The 12,995-nt window shown below is 42.5% G+C and overlaps 1 protein-coding gene across 10 annotated transcripts in view; it reads left to right on the forward strand.

Annotated features, from left to right (window-relative positions):
* The window catches only part of LOC135489064 (protein hu-li tai shao-like), a 32,496-nt gene that overhangs the window by 2,678 nt on the left and 16,823 nt on the right, over positions 1–12,995 (forward strand). For 9 of the 10 annotated variants that reach the window (XM_064774169.1, XM_064774172.1, XM_064774176.1 and 6 more), the window contains exons 3-8: positions 2,415–2,660; positions 2,967–3,124; positions 11,390–11,620; positions 11,763–11,906; positions 12,207–12,305; positions 12,564–12,743. In XM_064774169.1, the coding sequence (XP_064630239.1) occupies positions 2,415–2,660; positions 2,967–3,124; positions 11,390–11,620; positions 11,763–11,906; positions 12,207–12,305; positions 12,564–12,743 (1,058 nt within the window). Of the gene's footprint in view, positions 1–529; positions 701–2,414; positions 2,661–2,966; positions 3,125–11,389; positions 11,621–11,762; positions 11,907–12,206; positions 12,306–12,563; positions 12,744–12,995 lie in introns of those variants that run through there. The other variant, XM_064774171.1, reaches the window with a different exon arrangement.

Raw genomic sequence — 12,995 nt, forward strand, 5'->3', positions numbered from 1 at the left:
TCTTCACCACCAGTCTGAGTGTAAACATTATGTTTACTCGTGAACTGAATGTTGTCTGCATATTTTACCAGCTTTGTTCACAGCCTAATCACTTCTAACATGTCTAAGCTATTTAAAAAAGAAATCAGTTTGCGGAGTAGTAAAATGTAGGCCTTTGTTGTACTAGTGCAAAGCTGAGTAGGGCCTAGCCTGAACTTTCATTCTAATACCAGAAGGGCTCCTGGGGACGAGGTTTGGGGTACCTGGGAACGAGGGGAGCAAAGGCCCTCTGAATATCCTCAACATAATTATTACAATGAATATTATCACCTGATTTTCCATTTTAATAGGTGTTGGGAACGATATATAAACACTCTACTGAACTGATACCAAAACAGTGACAGGTGGTCTTTGAATATTCAAGTTTCCAGGGTACGCCATGGTCCCATCTGATATTCAAAATACACTAAAACTAGTGCATTATGCGAATTTATTATCCATAACCATAACCATATGGATAAATGTGTTGTGCCCTCTTGTCCAGGTTGTCAAGTTAGTCAGTCTGTCAGTATAGCATAGCAGCAGGCCATTTTTGTGACACAAATTTTCCTTCTCGGGCTTCTGTGCTGTGAAAAGACATTCTTCATATTCTTAAAAGGATTGTGACCGCCTGGACCTGAGGTGTGTTGGATGGACTAAGGGTAACTAGTAATGAAAAAGGGTGAGGTTCATGGTTGTATTGTACTTTGTAGTAGGTGCAAGAAATATGCAGTGTACATAGGCCTACTGGTTCAATCCAGAAAAGACTGTTTGGCAAGATCTTTGTGGAGTTCTGGTGGTTGTTTGTTGTTAAAAGTACAACCAGGCTATGTATTATAAATAGGTCAGTCTACAATTGGAAAACTTCTTAAATTTTAAAACCTACATCAAATTATGAAGCTTTTTCATGTCTCGGCGAACAATATAGAAGACAGGCTTGACTGAAGGGCACATAACCAATGTTCAACTTTCTGAAGAGTACTTGTCAGTTCTACGCTTTATGGTTGTGAATATTAAAGGAGATTCAGAGAAAAGACCCGCACATTCGGCCCCAGATATCAAGTTTATTGTAGTAGCAGGTGTCAACATAGTGGCTGATCATGTGTGCTGAGAACATGGACTTGTCCTGGATGTCTTTGTTGTCCACTAAGGACCAAACAGTTTATAAGGTTGAGCCTAATATCGTGCTTTGATTTGTGGGAGACAAGCTTGCTGTCGGATCTGGTGGTCGTAGTGAGGGCATGCTGTAAGGGCTTATAATGGCATTACTACATAACATTTGGCCACTTCGCTGTAGGGCTTTCCTATAGCAGCCTGTTGGGGCACCAAGCTTGACCCGGGCACACACCGAGATGTTTCGTACCAGTCTTCATCCGTGGTTGCTTCCGGTTGTTTGAGCAGTGTGTGTTTTCCAGATCTACCTTATCAGAAATGCTGATCAAAGTAATATACTTGTATTTGCCATAGTGCTCATTATCAAGATGGCCATAGAGATAACCCAGAATTCTTGAGATGACCCCATTCATGTCTAACTCAATAAATAACGAATTGGCGAGTCAGAGCCTTGCCTGCCTTCTATTCGTAGGCTTCACCTCCCTTATCTCCTCCACTCATATTATTTTCACTGCCAACTCTTACAACATTTTCAAGTGTGTAAGATTTCATGTCATGATATCACATGCTATGAAGTCGAAAATGTAAAAATTGTTTGACAAATAAAAATAACTTGACTTTAGAGATGGCCTTGTCTGAACTGGCCTGAGAAGTCTGATGATATGACATCTACTGGCCTACAGGTCTCAATTTACTTTTTCGAGCATAAAATCCAAAGTATTTTATATACAGGTAGTCCTATGGAGAATGCATACAAAAAGTACATAGTACAGATATTGATGTGTGCTCCGCTTTAGTTCAATAAAATTGATCAAATTATCTGCGCAAGTGAATTTATGTTACACTGTTTAGGACTCAATAGAATATTACTGACTTCATGTACATGATAGCTGGAAGGTAATGTGCATGTGGATGTTCCGATAATCAATGTCCTGTGCTAATCCACCAAGACTCATACTCTCGGTCTCGATCAATGAAATGGCATCAAGTCTAAGTTATCATGGCTAGCTGAGGTGTGTGATAGACAGAACAACATTTTCAACTCATGTGTTTGGATGTTGCATGGACATGAACATGTAAAGTGTGTTGGTCTCCACATTCGGTCAAAGAACATATGAAATGGGGGGGGGGGGGGAGTAAGGTGACAAGAACTTGAGACCCTTTATTACAGGTTCCATGATTCTTTTTAGGAACGGATTGAGAAGACACTTGTCAAACTATGGTGGGAAACAGAGGCCTGAGCTTTATAACTTGTTAACACTGGTCTTGATCCTCTTTTGCAGATCCAGAGGACCCAGAATACATTCGTCAATTGAGGCGGCCGGCAGAGATCAAGGAAGACGTTCGCCAGATGGAGCAGCGCAAGCGCGTGTCCTTAATCCTCAACAGTGAGGCGTTCCGTGAGGAGTTGGAGGCGATCATTGAGAGTCAAATCAAGAGTGGACCCCACCCAGCCAGTCTGATCGCTCTCCAACAAATCTCTGAGTTATTGTTGCCAAATGCTAGAAGTAGTGGAGGAGTAGGCAAAGGTGAGTGGAGTATGTGAGTTAGGCAATCAACCCACGAGTGTCCTCAGTGGGAAATAGGGTAAATTTCCCTTTTCTACAATGCGAGTAACTGACAACCGAATCTCTGATCAGCTTTGGTAGGTGATCAACGGACAGAGTCAGGGTTAGTGTCAAGGTATATCTCTTAACACCTTTAGACAGCAATGGGATACCTTCTATTTTGATGCAGCCATGATATTGAGTTTGTCCGTTTTGAACTATGGTAGTTAGACCGTGAACCCGTACCTTATCTTATTGTTTTGAGGTTTTGTGAATTGTTTCTTGCAGGCGGTGTCAGCAGTTCCGTTGTTCCAGTGGCCGACATCCGCGGTGTAGATTCACTAAGTTATACAAAGGCAGAGAAAAACTTGAGAAATAAGGTGGCATCGTGCTACAGACTGGTTGACTTGTTTGGATGGACGCATAACATCTACAACCATATCACTGTGAGTACATTTTTGAGAGTTGAAAGTTGAATAGGATTTGTATGTCAGTGACGGCATTGAGCTGTCAGATGGTAGACCATTTTGAACGATCACACCCTATACTTTAATGCATATTGTAGTTTATCATTCTGTCCTCCGCTTTTCCTACATTGTGCCGTACTTCCAGTGGGCAAGTTTGTCGTTGTGTATTCCAGCCAACTCTGCCATGCATACTGAATGGTCGCACCCGGGCATCCATCTATTAGTATTAGTCTACCACCATACTCATCCCTTCACTTCCAGCACATAAACAAATAGATTTCGTACATAAATTGTACATGGCAATTACCAGTAATTGAATGATTATGAAATGGAAACTGTTTGCAGACCAACTGACATGATAAATTGCTGCTGTGGTTAATGGCCTGCTTTCTATCTGATAATTTTCCACAGATATGTATCCTGTTGGTAGTGTGGAAGTTGTTTCAAGGTGTGAACTTTATGTGGCTGACTGGGTTGGTGAACGGCAGATTCATTATTGTAGCTTTGCTTCCTTTGCTTTCTAAAATGAGATGAAATTCTCGCTTTGGCTTTCAGAACTAGCTTAAGCTGGAGAAATATGACAAACCAGGATGCACGGGGTACGATTCAGCACAGTATCAGTCAGTAGACTTGACTGCTGCTGAGGGCTCCTGTGACTCAGAGTGTGGACAGAATTCATTTCTATCTGATCCATTACTCTTCTACTCTATTCTCTAAAATAGGTTGCGAGTTAGGAGTCTAGTTTACATAGGAATACCACCAAAGTTGCAGCAAGATAAACAATGCATGAAGGCCTACTTGAATACCTCAGTAAAGATTCCTGTGCTCTGACTCATGCAATTGACAAGGTCAACCACAAAACACAACTTCAGCCTCTTGACCTGTTTTCATCTACTTGAAGGAAATGAGTTAAAGGGCTTGTTAGCCCAGATTCAGTTCCATGAATGCAGTATGTTCGCTCATCATCATGTAGACCTTGACTCAAAAATTTCTATTCAGTAATGTACTATGCCTTTCTGATAGGCCAAATCACTGCCTCAATCCAACATACTTCAAGTACAAGTGTACAGTGACAGGTAGAAATCAAGGAGTCTGAGTCACTCCATACTTCTCCTTGAATGCTCCTCCCTCATCCCATTTGAAGAAATTGTCAAGATTGCAGCACTGATCACACTAGCAGAGCTTCAATCATGCAATGTCTGTACTGTCATAGCCAGTTCAACCACATGTTGTTGATCGTCTTTACATGTACCATCAAGTTTGTATTAGGCAGGCATTACTTCATGTTTGTACCCTCTTCTCTAGATCGGCAAGCAGTCATCGATGTAAACAGTTAACAGGTAGTCGTATTGTAGTCAGCTACAACAATGTAGGAACGTGATCTTGTTGAATCTGAAGCATAGAGTGCGTTCTCAGCATCACAACATTCTGTACTCTTTTCTCATGTTTACAACAGAAAAGAGCCAGGGTTTATAAAGATTGGCTCAGGAAGCCGGATAGAAAATGATTCAGACACTATTTACAAAGAAGGGCACTGAACTTTGTGGTGTGCAAGAACTATTTTTCCGTTATTGCTTCAAAGAGAAACGAAATGGCTTGTGTGCCATTTTCGTATTGGTCGTCGTGTTTATCAGATAGGTGACGTGTTGGAGGCAGTCAACCACCACGCTATGGCTGTTGCACTTTAGTCGAAGGCGGAAGGCACACCAGTTACTTATCTCTCTGCTTCTGTTTTCAAAATGTCTGTACCCTGTGGTTATCAAAGATGCTCATAGCAAGGTACTAGTCAGGTTGTGGCAAATAGATTTTATGGATGTGCATTGCGCACAGTGTTCGATGTGTGTGGTTTTTGGGCCATGATGATGGCTTCATGCCACACAACCAGAAAAAATTGGTAGCCTCTACAGCCTCAGGTAAAATTCGTATTTGGTGTATTCAATACTTCGACTATCACCAACATATACAGCCTATGGGTTGCCCTGAATATTTGAGATTTCGTTGGCCTACAAAAGTGTAGGCCCGTGGACATAGATACAGCAGAAGGACACACAAAAACCAACATGAATTGAATTCCTATTCATCGATATTCATTGAAATATCTAGAGTGTATCTTCAAGTTTGGACTGATTGGGTCAATGTAATGGCCCCAAGTTGACCTCTGGGCACTCGGGTATGCCAATGCATGCCAAGTGCCATCTCAGTCAAATTGACCTCATTGCAAACAGGAATGTTTTGATAGAAAATCTGATTAAATTCGGCCTAATTTAGGAGGGGGGGGACAATTTTCACTCAACCTACTTCTTCCCTAGATGTCACATTCGCATGTGGCTGTGGTGATGCATTTGGCATCATTCACAGACGAAATCAACTATAACTTATAAGCCCTTCATATTCTTGGGCTAAAACATATATTGGAATTTCCATTTTGTGGATCATCTTCGGATCCCCATGAATGATGTTTCGTATTATTCACACAAGCCCCAGTAGGCAGTACATCTCTGAGATACCATGGCTAATGAATTCTATAATTCCGTTATCCTGTCGTTTATGTTAGTTTCCATGGTAACTCCATATGTTGTACCAGTGTATGATGACTTGTTGGAGTTGGAATCGCTAGCTGTTACCATTTCGAGATCATTAACGATGCAAAATTGACGTTGTGTCATGCTATCATTTTGGATGGATCACACACAGGATGATGTCATACCTAATCAATCATGCTGGCGTCCCTCCGTCTGCTCAGTATTGAGACAAAGAGTATAGCAAGTGGCTTCGTCATTAAAGTATTACTGTGATTGGCCAGTCGAGGGGGTGAGTCTTATTGATGTACCTGCCGGAGCAACAGAGATGCTGGGTCAGCAAGAACAGTGGTAGCTTCACGACTCATTCTGATCGAATATTTACAGAGGTCTTAAGGCTTCTCGTTTCCAGGGATGCATCTCAACTTAGGAGTCCTCATGGTAATCCTCAAGTATTTCTTGCGATGCATCTAAATTGAATCTCTGAAGCTTCCCAGTCAGTAAAGATCAGGCAACCTCTGGTTGCGTTGGTGTGCTGCTGTAGGCGTGGCTTTGGCCTTCCCTGATCCAATGTAGTGCATCTTGTAGCACTGAGACAGTGAAATCCTGGTGTCTCATTTCTTTTGCAAAAAGAACACTGGCTAATCCTTTCTGATTCTTATCTCTTGATTAGATATCAAAGCACTGCTTACTAAAATGAGATTTCCTTGTCACCTGCCTTTCTGGCTTACATACTGATACTCTTTGTTGGATCAACGTTTTATCGCATGATCTCACAGAATATGGTGAAGAGGCATCTGATTTCTCCAATAGTCGGCTCATGTATATTCCCAAGTGTTAACTGCTTCAACTGCGTATAGATGCTGGATTGGGCGAGTACCTTTCAAATTGTCACCAGGGACTTCACCTGATCAGTGATAGAAGTTACCATTTGGGCAAAGTCTTGAACTGCAGGTCTGTCTTTTGTTGCCCCACTCAATCTAAAAAAAACCCATTGTAACGCGTTGATCTGTGACATTGCAATGAAAATGTATCCTGTCTGATATCCTTTTGTGTTCATATGTCCGGAATATATTGTGTGGTGGATAGATAGCGTTTGGATCACTCTTTGCATGGCCTCGTCCTGATGAAGTGGGTGAGTCATGATGTCATGCAGTGGTTGCCTCGGTGGTTGGGGCCTCACATGGGATCACTACATTCCATCCTGGGTCTGTTTGAAAGCATGTTACATGGAGCTCATAAAATCATGCTGACATGTTGTTACAAGCGTCAAAGTTTTGGGCAGGTTAAGGCTTTGAAGTGCTATTGATGTGACCGAGACTGCTCTGATAGATTTGCTAATGCGAAACATACACCGTTTCTCTAGCCTAACGCTTCTATCCCTGCAGCCATCCATCAATTCCTTGCCTACACAGATTATTCACTTATCTTGGCCATGCATTACCCGAACCTGGAGTTTGGCCAGCGGTAGTCTCATGGGATTGGAAGTCGGTGGAAATACTGTGGAGGAAGATCAGTATGAATAAATGTTCATCGAATGTTACTCAAGTGCCAGGTTTAGGCTTCCACTTGAATCCAAGAGTCCCAGAGCATCACAGTAGTCTTGCACACTGCTGTAGTTCTTCTGAGCAGTCGTATTACTTGCGAAAGTGAGCTGACTGAATACCGGTCCGTGAGAACCAAGGTGGCTGTCTGGAGCCTGTCAAACTGCACGTTTCCTCAATTGAGGAGTTGTCGGGGTAGGGGTCGGTTGTGTTCAGATGGAAGGGGTCTGGAGCCTTTGAAACTTCCTTAATACCTTCATATGTTTTGTCAAGTTTATGGGTTGTGGGGGTAGGTGGATGGTTGTGTGTAGATTGTATTGAACTTGCCTGTTTGATGCAGGTAACTGATTTACCTATCAACTGATTGACAGCATGTTTATCTTGGCCTCTGTATAGAAACATTATCGTTGTCGGCTTCCAATAAGTGTTCTCAGAACAGACTTGATAGTATAAAACTTTCCACTGATACATATAAATATTCTAATCTTTTGGGATAGGAACCCATTTGAATATTTATGAGTCGTTGTGATGCATTTACAGATGCACAACAGCCACAGAAAGTAGGTCTGTTGATGGATATTTGCGGGCAGTATAACAAACCCACTGCCTCCCGAGGTATTGACTTTGTATCAACCAACATAATGACATCCAGTTTACATAGTTCATTGTACATGTACGTGCTCATCAGAAAATGGAAAATGATTGAAATATAACGGCATGTAACATATTGCAGTGACTGTTATGGAAAGGCACCAGTTTATCAATACATTGACATTGCAAGGCTGTATTTACATGCATAGGCTGTATGCAAATGATATTCATGATATAAGCTATGAAAAAGAGTCAGCCATATGCACGGCACATTCCTTGTCAGATTTAGGCTGATGAATGTGCCACATATATCAGCAAGGGCCTCTAAACTGTAAACATGGTGTGTTCATGTGCATATGTACAGCCAGTGCAACCAGTGTACTGCTGAAGGATGATGCATTTTGCCTGTTCGTACCTTTAGAGATTGCATAGCGAAGGCCTGAGTAATCATCATACTTTTATTTACAGATCAACAAAGCTGGCACCTATGTATGGACCATAGTCTACTGCTCTAAAAGTGAGCAGCCTCAAGAACTTATCATCTGCCTTGCTTCCCATTGGCAAGCCTTCATTGGCTTCAGTTTCTATTCGACATCCACCCTCCAATTTGTGGACTGATCAGACGCAATCTCTAGGCAGATGGTTGCATCAGTGGGCCATGCCCATGCATGGGTCCTGTAGACACTAAACACATGGTCGGTGCTCATGCAGCCTTCTACATGTTCTCTTGGATTATCATTGACTCCCACTTTCAAGAGGCCACTTTTAAACACACCAAATTACTGTGAGTGCTCCAGCTGACACTCTGGCAACCTCCACATGAACAGAAGCTGGGCAAAATCTCTCACAATTTCACCCTTGCTTGGGCTGCGGCTCATTTCGTAGACTCTCTGGAGTGACAGCTCTGCTCAACCAAGTAACTGATCTCAATGAGTAAGTCGAGTGATTCTGGTCTCCATTTCTTCATGTCAGGGTGATGGTCAACGGTTTTGTATTGACCCTGGCATGAAAGCCTAAGTTAAAGTTTACAATAGACCCCATTCAATAAGAGTTAGCTTTTCCACCTGACAATCAATGTGATCATTTATTCAATAGGTTTATGTTTGTGTACAAAGCGCAACATACCTTGTTGACTTTCATTGTGCAAAGTAAGTATACTGGCCTGCCTGGGGACAAGAGGACAGAGCTCTTTATTAAACCTTTATGAATCATATAATTTAATATGCTGCTGGGCTGTACTATTTCTGTCTAGTGTGTGCATCGGTATGCCATTTGCGCTTGAATACACGCATTCAGTTTTGTATTGACTATATTTTAATATGTGTGTCGGGTGTCAAATCTCATTCTCAAAGGGTTGTAACTCATTGCATTTAGAAATGATATTTGTGTTGCTATAGATGGGGGGGGGGGGGGGTGACCTGTGGACAGTGAACTGCATTCAGCTGCGAGTTAAACTCAAGGGGGATGGGAGGGAGGAGATGCAGACTTGGGTGTGGCAGCTTGAGGTTTACCTAAATGCCAGACGTCAATGCCTATGGTTTTCATTTCAAGTTTGGGATGAGTATTGTCGGCTGGTGCAGGGAAGAAGTGGTGATCTGAATCAGTGACCAGCCCAGCTGTCATGCCAGAGGCTGGCTTTGGTGCAGTAGTGTCATGGGAGGCCATAGCATTGACACTGACATCATAGTTAATGCTAGTTGGTATGATTCATACGACTTCCTACCAGGAATTAGCATGGTGCATACGTGATACATCCACAGGTGGGGACCATCTCATAATCCATTCATAAATGAATGAAAATCTGAAAGTCCGTAGCCCTGAGTGGTAAAGTATCATTGCTGAACAATTAGAGATATTGCTAGACCCATTTGTATTCATCTACTAGTCTGATTCGATTGGAGAAACCTGTACAATTCACCTATTTATTGATATGTTTGCCTGTGAACAGCTGAATCTCATTCAGTCCAGGGTTGTCCATACACAATGGTTTCGTTGTGTAGTTTCTCTGTGCTGTATGTTATCCATATTGGACAATATCCATTCATAACGATCATAGTCTATGCCATTGAGACCATTGAGTCTATGCCACTGTGACAATAGGCTGCATCTTGCATTGACTGACAGAACATGGGGCATTTATCACACTGAGAGTCCATGCACAGTCATTGAGTCCACTTCGTGCTGCGTTGATGGGACAACCTTCAAGAACAGTAACCAACCCCAAAGGAAAGTGGACAACCATTAGGACAGAGTAGAGGGGCTCATGTACAGCACTTTCCAAATACAAAAGCAACCAATGCCAACTTGAGTTGAGTCTACACAGTTTATCAGATAGTTTTCACATTAAAAACCTGTCTGCAGTTGCCATAGCAGAAGTCAAGGATATGATAAGGAAATCTTAAATTGAACTTCTAATGACCTCTCTGGCATGTTGATGTTCAGATTTCCAATCAAGGCTGACATTGCTTGCCCTTGCTTGATCATACTGTTGCAAATTATATACATAGACTTCGTTTCACCACAACTTGGTTCAAAATTGAAAAGCCGTTGTTGTGTCCTCAACCGAAAGCGTGAATTGCATTGGCCTTGAAATGAAATGAAAGTGATTGAGGAAGTCTATCATCCCGGTCCTCTTCAGATTGCTATCTTGTCTTCCGCTGTCTGCCATATTGTGCACAACTGAATCCTAGATCTGCTCTTCTGTCAGCCATGCTTGGCATGTTGGCAAAACTTGACTTTACTCTTCGGCAATGAATGGATCAAAAATGGTTCCACTGTTGAATGACCAGGTGGTGCTTATTCCGCTTGGTGGCCCCCCTACTTTTGGCTCACTTCATGCATTGTCTCAATTAGGTCACATTCAGAAACAATCAATAAATCACTTGATGATATTTTCTTCATGGCTAGGAATTCGAAGTTTGGTCTGCAGCGCTGAGACTGATCAACAGTCATGCGTCTTAATATAGCTATTGAATATTGGCTGACTCCACACTATTTGCTTTATGGCCAGTTCTTGTGGTTGCTAGGGCCACGATCGTTACCATGGACGACTCGAGCAGTTTCTGAAGAGCATCACTATAGAATTTGTGTAACAGCTGTATACTAGGGCTAGATCCTGGAGACTGGTGGCTGTAATATCCCGACATAGGCTAGTTTATGGAATATATGGTTTCCATGATCTGATGAATACTTCATGATGCATCTCATCAGTGTCTGTATGGGCAGTCCCTAGTAGCACCAGTTTTGAGAAAGATATACTTGTAATACGGAGGGGGGATCTGACTAATAAACCTCCTGGCAGCTGCTTACATCAGTCAGATCTAGCCATTCATCCATCAATCTGAGATATTTAAGTATACATCCTGGATACTTCATAGGTTGGGGAGATCAACAGCTTAGGAATGCTGGTACAGAAATTGATTGCATACATGAAGGTGTACTCTCATCCTACAGTACGGACACAATGTAGTAAAGGTCAAGGCTGCTTCTCTTTGGAATCAGAAAGGTCCCCTCGCTGAAAACTCAAGAGCGTCTCTTTGTGAATGTAATGGTAGCTTGTCTAATGATCTTGTTGTCCTTTCTCTTTCTAGGCCCGGTTAAGTCAAGACACAGAACACTTCTTGATCAATCCATTTGGACTCCTGTACCATGAAGTGACTGCCTCTTCCCTCGTTAAACTGGACATGCAGGGAGAGGTCCTCAACGCCGGAACTACGTCTTTCGGCATCAACAAGGCCGGCTACATGATCCATTCAGTTATCCACGCAGCCCGCCCAGATATCAAGGCTATTATCCATCTGCATACACCAGCTGTCGTTGCAGTTAGTATCAAATATTATTCAATTATCAATATATATTCGTTTTCGCATTGTCCGTGTATAAATGGTAAATATGATCTTCATACCATCTCCAGATCACTGCAAAAAGCTAAAAAATTTCAACTTGTAATGTTTCATCTTTCAGATATCTTGCATGAAGTGCGGTCTTCTTCCAATTTCACAAGAATCGCTGATATGCGGTGACCTAAGTTACCATGATTATCATGGCATCGTCGTAGATGAGGATGAGCGTGAGTCCTTGGGCAAGGACCTTGGCCCAGTCAACAAAGTAAGTCAGCATAAAGAAGTCTGTCAGCCAGGTCCTGGTTGGAAGAAAGTGCTGGAGATACATGTTTCGGCATGTTGTTGTTGAAAGGAGCAAGGAAGCCACCTTGGGGGCTTTGGTTTGTCCTCCTCCACTTGACCTTATCAAGAGCACGTTGCCGCAGGCAGTGCTGTTGTTTCTCGGTACGGAGGAGTCCGGTCTGTTTTATGTTGGCCCCTATTGTGTTCAGTAGGGTTGCGCAGTGCCTCTCAATGGACAATAAAGTGTTACTGTTAGTGTCTAAACAAAACTGTTTTTTTCCAGATCATGTTCCTTCGTAACCATGGAGTCCTCTGTTGTGGGGAGAACATTGAAGAAGCATTCTATTTGGCCATGAATTTAGTAGCTGCCTGTGAAACCCAGGTAAGTCAAACTTCAGTAGACTCTCGCTACTGATGATGATATCTGTGAGGCTGACAAATTGACTCAAAACACGCTAAAATCTTCAGAAAACCCGGAAATAAGGCTTTCTGTGGCTGACTTTCACGTTGACTGTGATAGTCATTGCCGGACACGAGGGTAGACGTGTTCTGCTGTGTAACCTTGACTTGATGAACAGGAGCAGAAGTTTCAAATCAAGAGTTCGAAAGTACTGATGCCAATGTCTGCTTTTGTTTTCAGATGCGTTTACTGCCCATTGGTCTGGACAACATTGTCCAAGTTGACGACGCCACAAAACAAAAGGTCCAAGAGACAGTGAAAACTGGTGGTGGTGGCGTTGATATGAAGTCACAGGGTGGCCGCAAATGGAAAATAGGAGAAATGGAGTTTGAGGCTCTTATGAGGCTTCTTGACAATGCAGTAAGTTCATGTTGATGGTTTCAGAGGATTTGGCAGCTGCCAGTTACAGCCCGAGTTGTCTGGAGGTTTCCATTCATCCGCCTTATGGTGTTGTGCTCAAATGTATTCATATGGATTCCTTGTCGAATCTCTGGAAACCTGTTGTGGACACAATCTTTGCATGCTCCGCTTTTGATGATGTGCTGTATAAAGTCACTCCCACTCATTATTCCAACCCGTCAGGACATCTCTAAACGATATGTGTCTTGTTTC

Source organism: Lineus longissimus, chromosome 6 (assembly GCF_910592395.1).
Source record: "Lineus longissimus chromosome 6, tnLinLong1.2, whole genome shotgun sequence".
In the NCBI taxonomy this organism is placed as follows: domain Eukaryota; kingdom Metazoa; phylum Nemertea; class Pilidiophora; order Heteronemertea; family Lineidae; genus Lineus; species Lineus longissimus.